This window comes from Blennius ocellaris (genome assembly GCF_963422515.1).
Source record: "Blennius ocellaris genome assembly, chromosome: 4".
NCBI classification, from domain to species: Eukaryota; Metazoa; Chordata; class Actinopteri; order Blenniiformes; family Blenniidae; genus Blennius; species Blennius ocellaris.
The window spans coordinates 1,127,498-1,147,497 of record NC_137653.1 but is presented as its reverse complement, the minus strand read 5'-3'; the positions used below and the strand labels follow the sequence as shown (position 1 = coordinate 1,147,497).

The 20,000-nt window shown below is 45.7% G+C and overlaps 1 protein-coding gene across 3 annotated transcripts in view; it reads left to right on the top strand.

Moving 5' to 3' along the window:
- kaznb (kazrin, periplakin interacting protein b) overlaps positions 1-16,578 on the top strand; it is a 35,891-nt gene extending 19,313 nt beyond the window's left edge. For 2 of the 3 annotated variants that reach the window (XM_080495216.1, XM_080495217.1), the window contains exons 2-14: positions 432-623; positions 4,449-4,585; positions 5,626-5,796; positions 6,182-6,362; positions 6,623-6,756; positions 8,914-9,037; positions 12,547-12,737; positions 12,824-12,942; positions 13,229-13,460; positions 13,708-13,809; positions 14,045-14,211; positions 15,405-15,489; positions 16,407-16,578. In XM_080495216.1, the coding sequence (XP_080351342.1) occupies positions 432-623; positions 4,449-4,585; positions 5,626-5,796; positions 6,182-6,362; positions 6,623-6,756; positions 8,914-9,037; positions 12,547-12,737; positions 12,824-12,942; positions 13,229-13,460; positions 13,708-13,809; positions 14,045-14,211; positions 15,405-15,489; positions 16,407-16,568 (1,997 nt within the window). In that variant the 3' untranslated portion in view covers positions 16,569-16,578. The remainder of the gene's footprint in view (positions 1-431; positions 624-4,448; positions 4,586-5,625; positions 5,797-6,181; positions 6,363-6,622; positions 6,757-8,913; positions 9,038-12,546; positions 12,738-12,823; positions 12,943-13,228; positions 13,461-13,707; positions 13,810-14,044; positions 14,212-15,404; positions 15,490-16,406) is intronic. The other variant, XM_080495218.1, reaches the window with a different exon arrangement.
- Positions 16,579-20,000: the final 3,422 nt, after the last annotated feature.

Here is a 20,000-nt window from a genome sequence, read left to right as displayed (position 1 = left end):
TCATGTAATTTGCGTTGACAGTTTTTGCGAAAACTCGATGAAACACATGCTCGCAGACAGAAACATAAACTTTCTGGTCCAACTTTAGTTGACGAAGGAAATAATACATAAAAAAAAAATAAAAAAATGTAAACAAACATCCAGGCCGCAGAGCGACACGGGTTCAGAGTTTGTACCAGTCCAATTAGCGGTTAGCGGCTAAACTTAACAGCTTCTTGTGTTGATGACATCACAGAGCCGCAATCAAACCCCCCCCCCCTTTGGGGGATGCGCCCCCTTGTGGGCGACTCTGGTTTTCGATCAAGTCTTAGCACGGGAACGTGTGATTTCCGGGCGGCGGCTGCTGCTTCACGTCTTCTCTTGTGTCTTGGTGCCTTGTGGCCCCGCCCCCTCTCACGCCCCCCTCCCCCCCTCCCCCTTCTGTCCTGCAGTGCTGCTGCGCGAGGAGCTGGCCCAGCTGCAGGAGGAGGTGCAGCTGCTGAGGCAGATGAAGGACGTGTTGAGCAAGGACCTGGAGGAGACGCAGGGAGGCTGCGCCGCCAACCTGCTGTCGGCCGGCGAGCTGCGGGTGCAGCTGGGCGACAAGGAGCAGGAGCTGCACCGCGCCCAGGAGGCCCTGCAAGGTCAGCGGCCCTCCGACCGGCCTTTTCCACGACAAGACGGCCCAAAACTAAAATAAGACGTGTTTCTCAAAACCGCTAAGATCGGTGTTAATGACCGTCGCCACTTGCCGCCGTCTGATTTTGCTTAAATTCAAGTTTTTTTTCCCGTCCAGTAAACAAGTCGCAGCTGACTTCCTGTTCGTGTCACGCAGGGTTGAAAGCCGGCCTCTGATTGGCTCGTAGCTCTCTGACTCATCGTGATGCGTTCAGAGACGAGGAGTTTAGAGATTTTCATTCTACATTCACAGAATGTTGACACACGTTTGGAAAACTAATCATTCGTGCTTTTCATTGGAGAATAAAATATCCTGCGTTAAGAAAATAGTAGTAGATTTTGATATAAGTATCAACGGTCATGCTTGTTGCCTCGGCAGTTTAATTCAATTTGACTGATTGTAAAGTGATGGACTGAACTACAGGAGGCCTGCAGAGAACTAATAACATCTAATGTTATATTAAACACTAATAACATCTAATGTTATATTAAACACTAATAACATCTAATGTTATATTAAACACTAATAACATCTAATATTCAGTTAAACAGTAATAACATCTAATATTATATTAAACACTAATAACATCTAATATTCAGTTAAACAGTAATAACATCTAATATTATATTAAACACTAATAACATCTAATATTATATAAAACACTAATAACATCTAATATTATATAAAACACTAATAACATCTAATATTCAGTTAAACAGTAATAACATCTAATGTTATATTAAACACTAATAACATCTAATATTATATAAAACACTAATAACATCTAATATTCAGTTAAACAGTAATAACATCTAATGTTATATTAAACACTAATAACATCTAATATTCAGTTAAACAGTAATAACATCTAATGTTATATTAAACACTAATAACATCTAATATTCAGTTAAACAGTAATAACATCTAATATTATATTAAACACTAATAACATCTAATATTATATAAAACACTAATAACATCTAATATTATATAAAACACTAATAACATCTAATATTATATAAAACACTAATAACATCTAATATTCAGTTAAACACTAATAAGAGGAGAATAGAAACTATTCTGCTTTCCTGCTAGTTGCAGGAGGAGCAGGGCCATAGACCTATAGAACTAGAAAGGGCCATAGACCTATAGAACTAGAAGCCACTGACGCTAGCAGCAGGAGGAGCGGGTCCATAGACCTATAGAACTAGAAGCTACTGACGCTAGCAGCAGGAGGAGCGGGTCCATAGACCTATAGAACTAGAAGCTACTGACGCTAGCAGCAGGAGGAGCAGGGCCATAGACCTATAGAACTAGAAGCTACTGATGCTAGCAGCAGGAGGAGCAGGGTCATAGACCTATAGAACTAGAAGCTACTGACGCTAGCAGCAGGAGGAGCAGGGCCATAGACCTATAGAACTAGAAGCTACTGACGCTAGCAGCAGGAGGATCAGGGCCATAGACCTATAGAACTAGAAGCTACTGACACTAGCAGCAGGAGGAGCGGGGCCATAGACCTATAGAACTAGAAGCTACTGACGCTAGCAGCAGGAGGATCAGGGCCATAGACCTATAGAACTAGAAAGGGCCATAGACCTATAGAACTAGAAGCTACTGATGCAGCAGGAGGAGCAGGACCATAGACCTATAGAACTAGAGTTATTTAGAGGTTTAAGAGTCACTGACAGCAGGAATGCGTCCGTCAGTGACTCACAGTGAAATACAGATTCCAGTCGTGTCTCTGTGGAGCCTCTGGGGAGACGAGGCCAACACCCCCCCCCCCCGCATGAATGAATGAATGAATGAATGAATGAATGAATGAGCTGCTCTGCCACTTGCCTCCTGTCAGGATTACATCATTCTCTCTGCAGAAATAAAGAAATAAATAAATAACTGCAGCTGCACCGTTTATTAGCAGAAGCCACAGTGACACCTAGTGGTGGACTTGTGTAAATACAGCAGCTCGGTTCAATTCATTCAATAGAATAGAATAAAATAGAATAGAATGACTTTATTTGTCCGAATTGTCGTCTTTTTTAATTTTAGAATAATTTGCCAATGTTGAGAAACGCATAAAAAAAATATTTCAACATTTTAATCAGCTTTATGTATAATAGAACGTTGAAATGCTTATTTAGATGTTGAAAAATTAAATTATTAAAACTTTGTAACATCAGTTCAATATTAGGAAAATGAGACAAAGAGGATTAATGTTGTTATAATTACAAGACTTTCTCAGACTAGAAACCAAGTGAAGGCTTAAAAAAGAAAAAAACAAAATTAAATATAGTTTAATTTCTGGGAGTCATGTTATGGAAATGACTGAAAACTGTATAAATCTCTGTTGTGCGTCAAAAAAAACCCATTGAAATGTAAGATAATTAATCATTACAATGAAAAATGACTGAAGTCAGAAATGATTCAAAAGAATAACAGAGAAAGTTTTACTTTTGTTTTAAGGTGAAAATTAAAAATAAGTTTCAGTCTGGATGAATTTCAGCTCAAGAAATAAAAATATAATAAAAGTGTGGGAATTTCTGGGCTTTTAAACTGAAACTGAATACACAAAATTTTATTTTTGCACTTAAGTGTAGTCGAAATAAACCATTCATTCATTCATTCATTCATTCATTCATTCATTCATTCATTCATTCATAATCGTGCCGGTGGCGCCGTGGCAGACCGGAGTAGAACACAAGCCGCCAGTAAACGTGATGAAACGCCGTCGTTCTGCCGAGACGAACCGTGAATGAAACGCCAAGCCACCGTGAAACAACCGCGACAGAACGTCACTTCCTGTTTAGCTTCCCGTCCCACGACGGACCGCCTCCAAGGTCTATTGCGGCCAATCAGGTGCCGCCGCGTGTCGTGACGTCCCTCCCCTTTTTTGCTAGCGTGCTACTGAGTTTCTCGTCTGCACTGTGGCCGTTATGTCATGACTGTCATGGCCGCCGTGGCCCGTCATGGCCGTCATGGTCGCCGTGGCCCGTCATGGCCGCCGTGGCCCGTCATGGCCGCCGTGGCCATAGTGGCCATAGTGGCAACGTTTTTGACAGTTTAAAGAACTGATACGGCGCCGGCGGCGACCACGACCGGTTCCGTTTGTTCCCCTGCGTCGTCTCACGTCTCGTTTTGTCCACGGTGGCCTGAGACGTGGCGTCGACGTACCGTAAGAACCTCCAGGACGGAACTCGCTGGGTTGTTCTGTTGGGTTCTATTGGGTTGGGTTCTATTGAGTTGGGTTCTATTGAAAATGTGGACTTGAGGGGAAGGAGGGGGAGAGACGGCGCCACGTTGTCGTAGTTCATCGTCAGGAGAACGATATTTGGACGCGACGATCCTCCAGAGGTACAAGAGTCTAGAAACACGTAGACGAACGTTCCTAGAACGAGGCCTGATGAGCTGACGGTCCTCCAGAGGTACAAGAGTCTAGATACACGTAGACGAACGTTCCTAGAACGAGGCCTGATGAGCTGACGGTCCTCCAGAGGTACAAGAGTCTAGAAACACGTAGACGAACGTTCCTAGAACGAGGCCTGATGAGCTGACGGTCCTCCAGAGGTACAAGAGTCTAGAAACACGTAGACTAACGTTCCTAGAACGAGGCCTGATGAGCTGACGGTCCTCCAGAGGTACAAGAGTCTAGAAACACGTAGACGAACGTTCCTAGAACGAGGCCTGATGAGCTGACGGTCCTCCTGGTCTCGACCCGCCGAGACCCGGAGGACCGTCTGGAACCAGACGGAACGTCTCCCCGTGTTCTGACGACGTGTCTCTTCCTGCGTCGCAGCGATGAAAGTCGACCGCAAGCGTCTGAAGGTGGAGAAGTCGGACCTGGTGAGTCAGATGCAGCAGCTCTACTCCACCCTGGAGAGCCGGGAGGAGCAGCTGCGGGAGTTCATACGGAACTACGACCAGCACCGGAAGGTGAGACCCGCCGGGGCCGAGCCCAGTGCCGCCGGCCGACGCCCAACGTGACAAACTCTGATTGGCTGTTCTGAATCTTAATGAACGAGCGACGAGTGAAGCGTCGTCACAGGGAGGTCGTGAATACGAGTTTAACTGAGACGAGTACGGAGTGTTCATACGGGTTTATTTATTTATTTATTTATTTATTTATTTATTTATTTATTTATTTATTTATTTATTTATTTATTTATTTATTTATTTATTTATTTGACTATTTATTTGGCTATTTATTTATTTGTTTATTTTACTATTTATTTATTTGGCTATTTATTTATTTGCCAGTTATTTATTTATTTATCTATTTATTTACCAATTATTTATTTACCAATTATTTATTTACCAATTATTTGTTTGTTTGTTTATTTATGTATTTATTTATCTATTTATTTACCAATTATTTATTTATTTATCTATTTATTTATTTACCAATTATTTGTTTATTTATTTGACTATTTATTTGGCTATTTATTTATTTGTTTGTTTATTTTACTATTTATTTATTTGGCTATTTATTTACCAATTATTTATTTATTTATTTATTTACCAATTATTTGTTTATTTATTTATCTATTTATTTACCAATTATTTATCTATCTATTTCTATCTATCTATCTATCTATCTATCTATATTTTGTCAGATAAAATAAATTATGTAATTTTTTCTTTTAATAAATGTATCACTATTCTAACTATTACTATTGCTATTATTATTATTATTATTATTATTATTATTATTATTGACATTAATAATAATAATGCTGATGAAATGATAATAGTTGTTGTTGTTTTGAGTCCCGGTCCAGGAGGAGGTGCAGATCAGAAGCGATAGCATAAAGTTTACAGCACATATAGGATGACCTGATTACAGAGAAAATTAAGTAAAAAAAAAAAAAGAAAGAAAGAAAAAAAGACAAAACATAATGATAAAATTCAGATATAATAATAATAATAATAATAAGACCAGCTGACCCCCCCCGGCCGTCACGTTGCCCCCCCAGGAGAGCGAGGACGCGGTGAAGACCCTGGCGAAGGAGAAGGACGTGCTGGAGCGAGAGAAGTGGGACCTGAGGAGGCAGAGCAAGGAGGCCACGGAGCAGGCCCACCTCCTGCGCTCCCAGATGGACCTGAAGGAGAACCGCATCAAGGAGCTGGAGGCGGAGCTCACCATGGTGAGTCCCCCCCCCCCCCCCCCCCCCCCCCCCCCCACCCCCAGAACGGTGATTCCTCGTGGAACCGTCACATCCAGTGTGAGATTTATGGTCAAAAAGCAGCGTTACAATAACAGCAGATGGCCAGAATGAAACGCCTTTAAACCCAAAAGAAGAAGAAGAGGTCGTTTCTTTTTATTAATTTTTTTATTAAAAAAAAAAAGACATTTTTAAATACATTACAGTGATTCCAATGTGCTTTTATAGAGAAAGTAGAAAAGCCCATCATCCACCTGAGCAGCAGGTTTGATTGCGACTGGAAAGTTAAAACTCCCGGCTCACCGCCACATCTGGGGGAGAGAAGAAGAAAGAGGTTCGCTCACAGAAACAATGTTGTCGTTGGAAGGCGAAGCAGTCTCTGGCCACGCTGACCAAGGACGTGCCGAAGCGCCACTCTCTGGCCACGCCCCCCGAGCCGCTGGTCAACGGCAGCCAGGAGTGGGCGATGCAGGCCGACCTGCCGCTCACCGCCGCCATCCGCCAGAGCCAGCAGACGCTGTACCACGGCCACGCCACGGACCGGCAGGGTGAGCCCCCCCCCCCCCCCCCCCACCCTACCCACACACACACCCCTACCTCCACCCCCCCCCCCCCCCCCCCCCCCCCTCGCTCTCCCGCTCTCCTGGACTCCGCCTACTAACCGAGGGCCTTTTGCTTCTGGAGGTTTTCTCTCTATGCCGGTGGGGTTTTCAGTACGTTTGTGTGTGTGCGTGTGTGTGTGTGTGTGTGTGTGTGTGTGTGTGTGTGTGTGTGCGTGTGTGTGTGTGTGTGTGTGTGTTGCCTCCAGCGGTGGTCAGGATCAGCCCCTGTCACTCCCGCCAGCCCTCCGTCGTCTCCGACGCCTCGGCGGCCGACGGCGACCGCTCGTCCACGCCGAGCGACATCAACTCCCCCCGTCACCGGACGCACTCCCTCTGCAATGTAAGACGTGTGAGTGTGTGCGTGTGTGTGCGTGTGTGTGTGTGTGTGTTGGTGACGGTCTATTTGTTTTCCACTCACTCACATATTTGAAGATGAAAAGACGACATGAACTCTTCCTCTTCTACGATCATGAAGAATCTAAACGACATCTTTTTCTTGTTTCGGTGTTTGTTTCTGTTCTTTTAACTCTTCTATTGTCTTATAGATTTAACTTATATTGTGCTTTTCTACATAGATATAAACACTAGACGCGATGTGTAGTCGGCGCCGCCATCTTGGAGAGGTCTCCCGCTTGTGTTACACATATAGAACATAGAAACATAAAGATCCCAGGCTAGTAAATCCACAAAAACATTTGTAGGTTGCGTAACACTTTACCCCCCCCCTGATCATTTTCCCGTGAGGTTGCCATGTGATAGAGCTTCTCCTCAGCTTTAAAACGAGGTATTACTTGTGTCGTTACGTGGACTAGCAAGCGAGCTACGAATGTTTTAGTGGATTTTCCAGCCTGAGTCTTTATGTTTCACTCCAGAGGGAGACCTCTCCAAGATGGCGGCGCCGTGGCCACGCCATGAGGCATCTAGTGTTGTATATCTATGGTTTCCTCCAAATCACAGTCACACATTTACACACTAATTCCTTCAAGAACCTTTGGAAGGAGAGACGACTGCTCATCCAACCATCATCCAACTATCATCCACCATCCAACCACCATCCAACTACCATCCAACCACCATCCAACCACCACCCAACCACCACCCAACTACCATCCAACCAACATCCAACCACCATCAAACCACCATCCAACCACCATCCAACCACCACCCAACTACCATCAAACCAACATCCAACCACCATCAAACCACCATCCAACCACCATCCAACCACCATGCAACCATCATCCAACTATCAACCACCATCCAACCACCATGCAACCATCATCCAACTATCAACCACCATCCAACCACCATCCAACCACCACCTAACCACCATCCAACCACCATGCAACCAACTTCCAACCACCATGCAACCATCATGTAACCATCATCCAACCATCATCCAACTATCATGCAACCATCATCCCACTATCATCCAACTATCATGCAACCATCATCCAACTATCATTCACCATCCAACTATCATGCAGCCATCATCCAACCATCATCCAACCATTATCCAACTATCATGCAACCATCCATCTTTCATCCAACTATCATCCAACCACCATCCAACCATCATGCAACCACCATCCAACCATCATGCAACTATCATCCACCATCCAACCACCATCCAACTATCATCCACCAGCCAACCACCGTCCAACCACCATCCAACCATCATACAACCACCATCCAACCACCATCCAACAATCATGCAACTATCACCCAACTATCATCCACCATCCAACTATCATGCAACCATCATCCAACTATTGTACACCGTCCAACCACCATCCAACCATCATCCAACTACCATGCAACCATCATCCAACCATCATGCAACCATCATCCAACCACCATCCAACTATCACCCACCGTCCAACCACCATCCAACCATCATGCAACTATCATCCAACTATCATCCAACCACCATCCAACCATCATACAACCACCATCCAACCACCATCCAACAATCATGCAACTATCACCCAACTATCATCCACCATCCAACTATCATGCAACCATCATCCAACTATTGTACACCGTCCAACCACCATCCAACCATCATCCAACTACCATGCAACCATCATCCAACCATCATGCAACCATCATCCAACCACCATCCAACTATCACCCACCGTCCAACCACCATCCAACCATCATGCAACTATCATCCAACTATCATCCAACCATCATCCAACCATCTTCCAACCACCATCCAACTATCATCCACCGTCCAACCACCATCCAACCAGCATCCAACCATCATACAACCATCATACAACCATCATACAACCATCATGCAACTATCATCCAACTATCATCCACCATCCAACCACCGTCCAACTATCATGCAACCATCATCTGTTGCATCCGACGTTCAGAACTCAGAACGCTCTCCACAGGAAGTCGTTTAACGTTACCCCCCCTCCCTCCACCTCCCCCTCCCCTCCCCCTCCCCCCCCCCGCGGTGCTCTGCCCCCCCCCCCCCCTGCAGTCCATGGAGGACCTGGAGGACCAGAAGCGTAAGAAGAAGAAGGAGAAGATGACTCTGGGCTCGCTGTCCAGGGTCTTCGCTCGCGGGAAACAACGCAAGAGTCTGGAGCCGGGACTGTTTGATGGTACAGCCACACCTGATTACTACATAGAGGAGGACGCCGACTGGTGATGAGTGTGTGTGTGTGTGTGTGTGTGTGTGTGTGTGTGTGTGTGTGTGTGTGTGTGTGTGTGTGTGTGTGTGTGTGTGTGTGTGTGTGTGTGTGTGTGTGTGTGTGTGTGTGTGTGTGTGTGTGTGTGTGTGTGTGTGTGTGTGTGTGTGTCCTCCTGGCTTTAACGTGCGCTCAGACTGTTCTACCGTGTGTTTGTCTGGACGGTGAAACGCACACAGAGACTCTGCTAATTCCCATTAAATGTACAGGAAATTTAAATTGTATGTTTGTAAATTAGATATATATTTATAGTTGCACATGTATGCATATGTACATATGTTTACATGCATATAAATATATATATATGGGACTATTATGATGATGACGTGTAGACCTGTTTAAGCTGTATTACCTTCTAACTGTCTTAATGTTTTATGGGTTTTTTTATAACTGGAGACTTGAAGGACCTGCTGTTTATATGTAAATAGGATTTGTTGTGAACCTTCTGTTTGACTGTAAAGATCATTTGGTTTTTGTTACTTTGCAGATGCTTTTATCACGCTTGGCACCATTGATTCCTACGTATTGCTTTTCTTTTCTTTTCTTTAAACCTCAAGTCTTTCAGGCGCTTTTCTTCTGGCGACCGGAGAATTTCTCTGACGGCTTTAAACCGTTTGTTTCCCCGCGATCGATCAGACAAACAAATAAAGAACGTGTCAGCGTCTGCAGGAATTCTCCGGCCGCAGCGCAGCGGGGGATTACCTCCCGGTTTATCAGAGTAACTTATTACTCTGGTACTCTGATTACCGGCCGGCTGAGCGGAGGATTGGAAAGGATCATTTCAGGATACTGGGGTTAGTGGGTTAGTGGGTTAGAGTTAGTGGGTTAGTGGGTTAGTGGGTTAAGGTTAGTGGGTTAGTGGGTTAGAGTTAGTGGGTTAGTGGGTTAGTGGGTTAAGGTTAGTGGGTTAGTGGGTTAGAGTTAGTGGGTTAGAGTTAGTGGGTTAGTGGGTTAAGGTTAGTGGGTTAGTGGGTTAGAGTTAGTGGGTTAGTGTTAGTGGGTTAGTGGGTTAAGGTTAGTGGGTTAGAGTTGGTGGGTTAGGGTTAGTTGGTTAGGGTTAGTGGGTTAGGGTTAGTTGGTTAGAGTTAGTGGGTTAGAGTTAGTGGGTTAGGGTTAGTGGGTTAGGGTTAGTTGGTTAGAGTTAGTGGGTTAGGGTTAGTGGGTTAGGGTTAGTGGGTTAGAGTTAGTGGATTAGAGTTAGTGGGTTAGGGTTAGTGGGTTAGAGTTAGTGAGTTAGTGGGTTAGGGTTAGTTGGTTAAGGGTTAGTGGGTTAGGGTTAGGATTAACATTTAGGATTAACCTAACCCTATGGTTAGGTTAATCTAACCCTAACCTAGGGTTAGTTTAATCCTGAGTTAGTGAGTGGAAAACAAATAGACCGTTAGGTTTAAACTAACCCTAACCCAGTGTATCTTGACGTACTTCTTTCCCACTGCCTCGGTGTCGGAGGTCTAACTCACCTCTCTAACCTCACAACGACCGGTCTATCGTCACGTCAGCTTTAACGAGCGGCGCTCACTGGGCTGCGAACGACTGCAGACGTGTTTGTTTTATGTTTGTTTCCTCGTTTGTTTTGCGTTTGTTTACCCGTTTATTTCATGTTTGTTTTGCGTTTGTTTCCTCGTTTGTTTCATGTTCATTTCCTGTTTGTTCCACGTTTGTTTTTCGTTTGTTTCGTGTTTGTTTCGCGTTTGTTTCTCGTTTGTTTCGCGTTTGTTTCTTGTTTGTTCCTCGTTTGTTCCTCGTTTGTTTCTCGTTTGTTTCGCGCTTGTTTCATATTGTTTCCTGTTTGTTTCATGTTTGTTTCCCGTTTGTTTCTTGTTTGTTTCTCGTTTGTTTCACGTTTGTTTCGCGTTTGTTTCTTGTTTGTTCCTCGTTTGTTCCTCGTTTGTTTCACATTTGTTTTGCGTTTGTTTTGCGTTTGTTTCGCGTTTGTTTCTCGTTTGTTTCATGTTTTGTTTTGTTTGTTTCCTCGTTTGTTTCTCGTTTGTTTCACGTTTGTTTCCTCGTTTGTTTTGCGTTTGTTTTATGTTTGTTTCACGTTTTTTTCCTCGTTTGTTTCACGTTTGTTTCATGTTTTGTTTTGTTTGTTTCCTCGTTTGTTCCTCGTTTGTCTCCCGCCCCCGGATCGCGGACTGACTGTGACTGGAAGTTAAATCTTTCTTTCACGTTGAGTGAAAAGATGGAAAGACGACGTCTGAGTGTCGGAGAACGATCTGCCGTCACGATGCGACGCGACGAGTTGCGTCGCAGCTCAGTGAGTCGTCTCACATAGACAACCTGCATGTTCCCCCTGTGTTCACATCCATCCATCGATTAGTCACCTCCACAATCCTGCGTTGCTCCTCGTTGCTCCTCCTCCTTTTCTTTCTGCCGTTTATTTTCCTTGCATTATGAATGCATGGTTCCCTCTCCTCCTCTTTTTTATTTCCCTTCCGTTCTGTTCAGTCTCCTGACAAAATGCTTTGTAATTTAGAAAACGTTGCATAAAAAGATCGAAAAATAAAATAAATCTATTGAAGTATTTTATTTAAAAATGAGACAGAGATGAGGTCACTGCAGATATTTACCCGCTGCAGATGTTTGCAGCTGGACGTCCGAAAAAGGTTTTGACATTTTCCACAAAAAAAAAAAAGAAAGAGAGAAGAATTATAAATTGAAATGAGAAGTTATTTTAAAAATAAAAGGAGTAAGTGAAAACATCCTGTGGCAGTTCCTCTGTTCCATGATCTTGTTCTTGTGTCCCAGTCCAACGTGTGTCTCCTCCTGCGCCTCCTGCCAGTGAGTAACTCCTCCTCCGTGGTTTCCTGCACTCTGGGGATTGTTCACATCACTCATGTCTGCTGGAAAACCGCGAGTTTGTGTTGTTGTTGTTTACTGGAACCGTGCAGGGGGATGGGGGGGGAGGGGGGAGGGGGGGAGGGGGGGGTTTGCATGCAGCCTTCCTGTGTAGCATGTGGAGACGAATCGGGTCACACTGGACTCACCCTGGATTCGTCGCCGCGACGACGAGAAGCATGGCGTCTTGTGAATAATCCCCGCGTCTCTAATACTTGATGCTAATGGTCGGAAGTCCCGTCGTGGTCGCCCGCGGCTTAACGCGTCGTTCCCCCGGCTGACCACGCCCACTTCACTGTCAACCAAGCGACACGCGTCGGGGTTGGAGATGCACTGGGACAAAGAGGCTTCGTTCAGAAACACACACAGAGGGCGTCGCCCGGCGCCACCTAGTGGCGCCACCGATCCAGATCGTCTCCGTAGACGAGCGTCTGCGGTGTCGGGTCACGGTGTCCAGGTGTATCTTTTGGTCCTCGTCGCTTCTGACTTCCTGCCAGATTGTCTGCAGACGAGTCATTGCTTTTGATTTCCCCCGCCCCTCTCCCGAACGCCACGCCGCCGCCACTCCTCCCGAACCGAGCCAGACTCTGACAGCCTCGCGCAGCAGAGCCTGTCGGACGGCGAGGAGCAGCCGGACCGCCTCCAGCAGGCCGAACTCACCAGGACGACCTGCATGTCCCAGTGGCGGGCCGGCGCCGTCCAGGCCTGGCTGGAGGTCGTCATGGCGATGCCCATGTACACCAGAGCCTGCTCTGAAAACGTCAAAAGCGGCAAGGTGCGCCCCTGGTACTCCATGTCCTTCCACTACGGTGCGTTCAGGCGCAGCCCTGTTGAAAACCGTTTGGAACGTGTGGTGTTCAGGTGCTGCTGGGACTGACGGACGACGACCTGGAGCTCGGTTTGGGAATCACTAATCCGATTCATCGCAGGAAAGTCCGGCTGGCCATCGAGGACTACAGGAGGGCCGAAGGGGACCAGGGGTGGGTCAGACTCCAGAACACGGAACCAAGCTGCACTCTATCCTGACGTACATTCATTCTATATTTTTGACTATTTAAGTGCATTCATATAAGTCATAGTTCTCTACTTGGTTGCACTGTATATTTTTATTTCTATAAACACACTACATTACAATCTGAATGTATTACACATAAAACATGGAGTGTCAAAAGTCCAAAGTAAGATTCCGCTCTAACGTCTGATCGAATTCATGCAGATTTTCTTTCTTTTAATATGAGAATGCCGATTCTCGTCTTTTTGTTCCAGACTATCGAAAGCGTCGGAGTTGGACCACCACTGGGTGTCGACGTCGTGGCTGAGCGACGTGGGCCTGCCGCAGTACTGCCACACCTTCCAGGCCCACCTGGTGGACGGACGAGTGCTGAACTCCCTGAGCCGCCGCGACCTGGAGCGCCTCCTCAACGTGGGCGACCGGCTCCACCAGACCAGCCTGCTGCTGGCCGTCCAGCTGCTGCAGACGCTCGGCTTCGACAAAGAGGTCCCACTTTACTGTACTACAGTACTACAATACTTACAGTACCCGCGGTACTTACAGTCATACCTACAGTAGTCACAGTACTTACAGTACTACAAAGAAAAAACTGGAGCATCAGGAGGAAACCCTCCGGTCGACAATGAAAACATGGAATCTGCACAGCGAGGCCTCGAACCGGAGGTCGTCTCACTGTGAGGCGCCGGGTCTCGCCGCTCCGGAGCTCAACGGCCCACGTGTGTGTGTGTTCCAGGCTCTGCAGGCCCGGCGGACCCAGTGTGAACACCTGAACTGTGACCCGGCGGTGTGGACGAGCCACCGCGTGATGAAGTGGGTCCGAGACATCGACCTCCAGGTGGGCGGGGCAAAGAGACGAGGGCAAAGAAAAGCAATCAGACAAAAAGAAAAAAAAACGAATTAATTAAATAAATAAATGAAATAGAAATTCTAGGAATGAAGTGAGACTGTTGTGACACGATGAGGCTTGAAAAACCTCCTTGTTTTATATTGAGTGGTTTAGTATCAGTAATGAACTGGTCCCCCCCCCCCCCCGGCCGGCGTGTTCGTCCCTCTGTGTCGTCGCCCGTCAGGAGTTTGCAGACAACCTCCAGGGTCAAGGCGTGCACGGCGCCCTCATGGCGCTGGACCAGTCGTTTGACACCGACGCCATGGCCAAAGCTCTGGGGATCCCCGGCAACAAGCACATGCTGCACCGGCATCTGTACGAGGAGCTGAGGGCCCTGAACGTCCCGCTCAGGTACGCAAACCCTCAAACACCTCGAACCCTCGAACACCTGGAACCCTCAAACCCTCAAACACCTCAAACCCTCGAACACCTTGAACCCTCAAACCCTCAAACACCTCGAACCCTCGAACACCTCGAACCCTCAAACCCTCAAACACCTCAAACCCTCGAACACCTTGAACCCTCAAACCCTCAAACCCTCAAACACCTCAAACCCTCGAACACCTTGAACCCTCAAACCCTCAAACACCTCGAACCCTCAAACACCTCGAACCCTCGAACACCTCGAACCCTCAAACACCTCGAACCCTCAAACACCTCGAACCCTCAAACACCTCGAACCCTCAAACCCTCAAACACCTCGAACCCTCAAACACCTCGAACCCTCAAACACCTCGAACCCTCAAACCCTCAAACACCTCGAACCCTCAAACACCTCGAACCCTCAAACACCTACAACCCTCAAACCCTCGAACACCTCGAACCCTCAAACACCTCGAACCCTCAAACACCTCGAACCCTCAAACCCTCAAACACCTCGAACCCTCAAACACCTCGAACCCTCAAACCCTGAAACCCTCAAACCCTCAAACACCTCGAACCCTCAAACACCTCGAACCCTCAAACACCTCGAACCCTCAAACACCTCGAACCCTCAAACCCTCAAACCCTCAAACCCTCAAACATCTCGAACCCTCAAACACCTCGAACCCTCAAACCCTCAAACCCTCAAACCCTCAAACATCTCGAACCCTCAAACACCTCGAACCCTCAAACACCTCAAACACCTCGAACCCTCAAACACCTCAAACACCTCGAACCCTCAAACACCTCGAACCCTCGAACACCTCGAACCCTGAAACCCTGAAACCCTGAAACACCTTGAACCCTCAAACCCTCAAAAACCTCGAACCCTCAAACACCTCAAACCCTCAAACACCTCAAACCCTCAAACACCTCAAACCCTCAAAAACCTCAAACCCTCAAACACCTCGAACAACTCGCCACACGCTTAGAGTGGCTTTAATTCAAACTCTAAGACCGTGTGTGCGCGCGTGTGCGCGCGTGTGTGTGTGTGTGCGTGTGTGTGTGTGTGTGTGTGTGTGTGTGTGTGTGTGTGTGTGTGTGTGTGTGTGTGTGTGTGTGTGTGTGTGTGTGTGTGTGTGTGTGTGTGTGTGTGTGTGTGTGTGTGTGTGTGTGTGCAGTAAGGTGGAGCTGATGGGATCCGGTTCTCCGGTGGTGGTGAACCGTTCCTCTGAGCAACGAGTGTCAGTGAGGAGATCAGGGAAGGTAACTCTTCATCAATCACACATTTTACACAATTTAAACTTGTTTTTTTCACTGATGATCCGTCGTACGGTCTGGAACAAACGTATTCTAATATACAGAACAATAAGTTTGGGGTTTAATTCATTTGTCCTTCTGGCTGCTGGGCTCCGATCGGCCTCATGACTGTCCTGAGCTTTATTTCAGTCACTATTAGACACTTTTTCAACAGTTCCAGTTGTCAGCTCGACGTATCGAGGTCCAACAACACTGCATATAAAGTTCATTTCTCAAACTCTGCTTTCGTCCCAAATTTCCAATGGGCTTCGTTCCCCCCACGCGCCACTGAATGTGTGTGTGTGCTAAATAAAGAATTAAAATTAAAACCAAGCAACGGTCTCACACTTCCTGGTTCACTGCGTCTGTCAGCCTCTGAGCTCGTTTCTGAAGACGAGGTTTTGAAACTGTTTCCACACTTCGATGGAACTGTATGTTAGAAGATTGTTTCCAGACGTGACCAAAGACAGAAAACAGGAGAGTCGAAAAGACCTTCAGAATAAAACCTGTGATTCATGGCGTTTATTAACCAGCCCACTTGTTCAGCAAAATGTGAAACTGATGAATGAGCAAGAAGTAGTGGATTTAATCATAATAAAGAATAAAGCAGAGACAGCTAAACTTTATTTATGGTTATTTTTCATTGATGTTTCTTTATTACCTCATACTGAAGTAATGACGTCACGTTAACATTATTATTTTTTTACTTTTTATAAACGTATGGATCCCAAACAAAACGGAACAATACTGACAAAATAAAACATCAACAGACAATAAAACAAATGAAGAGAACAACAATTTAAAAACAAATATTAACGAATATGAACGTCAGTGTGATTTCCTCAGTCCCTCAGTTGATGTGTTTCCTTGTCGTGTCGCTGCAGAGTCCGCTGAGGCTCCGGGCCAACAGCCAGTCTGTGGAGCGAACGCTGGGTTACCATGGCAGCTGTGGCTCGCTGCCCAGAGAGGCCCGGGTCCAGGCCGTCCCCCGAGCCAGAGGCAGCCCCGTGCACACCTACAAGAGCGTGGAGATCACCAACGTCTGAAAGAGCGTGGAGATGGCCAACGTCTGAAAGAGCGTGCACATTGCCAACGTCTGAAAGAGCGTGGAGATCGCCAACGTCTGAAAGAGCGTGGAGATGGCCAGTGTCTGAAAGAGCGTGGAGATCACCAACGTCTGAAAGAGCGTGGAGATCGCCAACGTCTGAAAGAGCGTGGAGATGGCCAGTGTCTGAAAGAGCGTGGAGATCACCAACGTCTGAAAGAGCGTGGAGATCGCCAATGTCTGAAAGAGCGTGGAGATCACCAACGTCTGAAAGAGCGTGGAGATCGCCAACGTCTGAAAGAGCGTGCACATCGCCAACGTCTGAAAGAGCGTGGAGATCGCCAATGTCTGAAAGAGCGTGGAGATCGCCAATGTCTGAAAGAGCGTGGAAATCGCCAACATCTGAAAGAGCGTGGAGATTGCCAAAGTCTGAAAGAGCGTGGAGATTGCCAATGTCTGAAAGAGCGTGGACATCGCCAAAATCTGAAAGAGCGTGAAGATCGCCAATGTCTGAAAGAGCGTGGAGATCGCCAAAGAGCGTGGAAATCGCCAACATCTGAAAGAGCGTGGAGATCTCCAAAGTCTGAAAGAGCTTGGAGATCTCCAAAGTCTGAAAGAGCGTGGAGATCTCCAAAGTCTGAAAGAGTGTGGAGATCTCCAAAGTCTGAAAGAGCGTGGAGATCTCCAAAGTCTGAAAGAGTGTGGAGATCTCCAAAGTCTGAAAGAGTGTGGAGATCTCCAAAGTCTGAAAGAGCGTGGAGATCGCCAACATCTGAAAGAGCGTGGAGATTGCCAACGTCTAAAAGAGCATGGAGATCGCCAACGTCTCAGGAGAACGGACTCTGCTCCTCCGTCACTCTGGTATCATCATTTCACCGGCGGCGCTGCAGTTCAATCCAACTCTACTGGAACAACAAAACTCATGTTAACACGATTAAGCCTGCTTTATGGTGAGCACGAGCAGGAGACCTCTCCAAGATGGCGGCGCTGTGGGAACGTCACAGGCGGCTCAACGAGGCATCTAGTGGTTTATATCTATGTTTAGGAGGACGCTTTTAACTTATTTCATTTTCATTTTTGTAAAGAAATCGTGATTTAAAGAAACAAGTGGAGGGTAAAAGCTTTATTTATTTGAATAAAACACATTTCTAGACATTAAAATGTAAAAATATAATATATTAGATAGACAGATAGACAGATAGATAGATGCCACAACAGTTAAAAATGTAATTAAATTAAAAGCATCTTACAAGCAGAATAGATTTTTTTTGGTTTTTTAAGGATCCCAACAGCAAAAATATGTTTTGATGTGAAACTTCTCAGGAAGTCCAAAGTTCACTGACCCTCCTGCAAGATTAAAAAAACCAAAACAAGGCGTTGGAGCAGCTGAACGTTTCTTCTCTACGTCGTCCCGACGTCCCGCCAGACTCACGACTCCACAGGGAGTTCCGTTCCCGGGCTGACGGCCCGAGGTTCATTCCAACTGTGGAAAACCGGTCGGTCCGCTTCGTCCTGGGCGGGACGGGAGGACGGGAGGACGGAGGGACGGGGGGACTCGTTCAGACTTGCACAGAAACACGAGGAGAGAAGAGGAAGAGGAGCGCCGTCGTTCCTCCAACAAACACAAACGACTGTTTTTCCGTTTTTCCGCTCTGGGAAACAAAGTTCTAGAAACTTTTTCAGGACAAATGTATGAAAAATAAACAAACGTCATCCCCAAATGTCTTTTGTTTTTAAAAAAAAGTGTCAATATTGAGTCGGCCGGCGTGGATTAAAGTTGGCGGAGATAAATACGGGACGATTTCCTCTCATAACTTCAACACCTTTGTGTTTTTAACGTCTGTTGATTTTGCATGGTGGAAAAAAAACAACAACGTGTGCGAGTCACAACATGATCGTCCTCAGATTCACACTTTGGGATGAAATATACCTTCAACTGAGCGACGCCAGAACTCACTGGTGGGAAAAGTCCAGTTTACTTGCATTTATTTCACAGGATTCTGAAAGATTTAAAGATTTAAAACATAAAATTGGTTGGTTTTTTTTTTATTATGTTAATATTTTCCAGGATAAATTGTTTGCAGCACACTCTCTTAATTCTAATTTCACTTTTGTTTATTATATTATTGGCTTTATTACATTTCAAAGGACCAGAGGTTGTTACGCTACAGGGACGTTTACTTTAAAAAGATTATTTCTGTCATTTATTTATTCTATTCTGACGTTGATTCGACCAGAAAAGTTGAGCTCCAGTTTCAGAAAGTGATCTGATCCTTCAGCGGGTTAAAAAAAAAAAACGAGACTTGAACAAATTCATCCAACTCATAAAAGTCAAAGTTACTTTTTTAAAACTTCAGCTGAGACGAGTTTGTGTGATTCTGGACTTCATGGATGAAACGTTAAAGCAGGAAATCTGTTTATTGTCATCATCATCATCATCGTCATCGTCATCACCTTCATCATTATCATCATCATCATCACCTTCATCATCGTCATCATCATCATCGTCATCATCATCATCATCAGAGTGAGAAACAGCAAACAAACATCAGCAACAGAGATGAAAGTGAAAACCTCAAACGAAGAGAAGGAGGGAAGAAAGAGAGAAGGAAGGAGGGAGGGAGGGAGGGAAGAAAGGTCATTCCTTCCTTCCTTTCTACCTTCCTACTTTCCTTCCTTCCTTCCTTTCTTCATTCCTTCCTTCCTACTTTCCTTCCTTTCTTCATTCTTACCTTCCTACTTTCCTTCCTTTCTACCTTCCTTCCGATCCCCCTTCCTTCCTTCCTTCCTTCATTCGTACCTTCCTACTTTTCTTCCTTCCTTTCTTCCTTCCTTCCTTCTTACTTTCCTTCCTTCCTTCCTTCCTTTTCTTCATTCCTTCCTTCCTTCATTCCTACTTTCCTTCCTTCCTTCCTTCCTTTCTTCATTCTGACCTTCCTACTTTCCTTCCTTCCTTCCTTCTTTTCTTCATTCTTACCTTCCTACTTTCCTTCCTTCCTTCGTTCCTTTCTACCTTCCTTACGATCTCCCTTCCTTCCTTCCTTCCTTCATTCATACCTTCCTACTTTTCTTCCTTCCTTCCTTCATTCATACCTTCCTACTTTTCTTCCTTCCTTTCTTCCTTCCTTCCCTTCATTCTTTGATAAAAACACTGTTCTAAACAGTCATTCATTCTTGAATAATAAGAAAAAAAATCACAACTGATAATAGTAATAATAATAATTTTGTGTGTGATATTAAATGTGTGTTGCTGTAACACAGTACAGGTGTGTGTGGAGTTCACCTGAGCGGCACTAGGACCCGGAGGAAACCAGGTCACACCACACACACACACACACACAGAGGGAGGTGACGCCTCGGACACACTTCACACCGAGTTCCTCAACTAAGTTTACCTGCAGCGGTTCAACCTGCCGGGATTCTTTACTTTTAG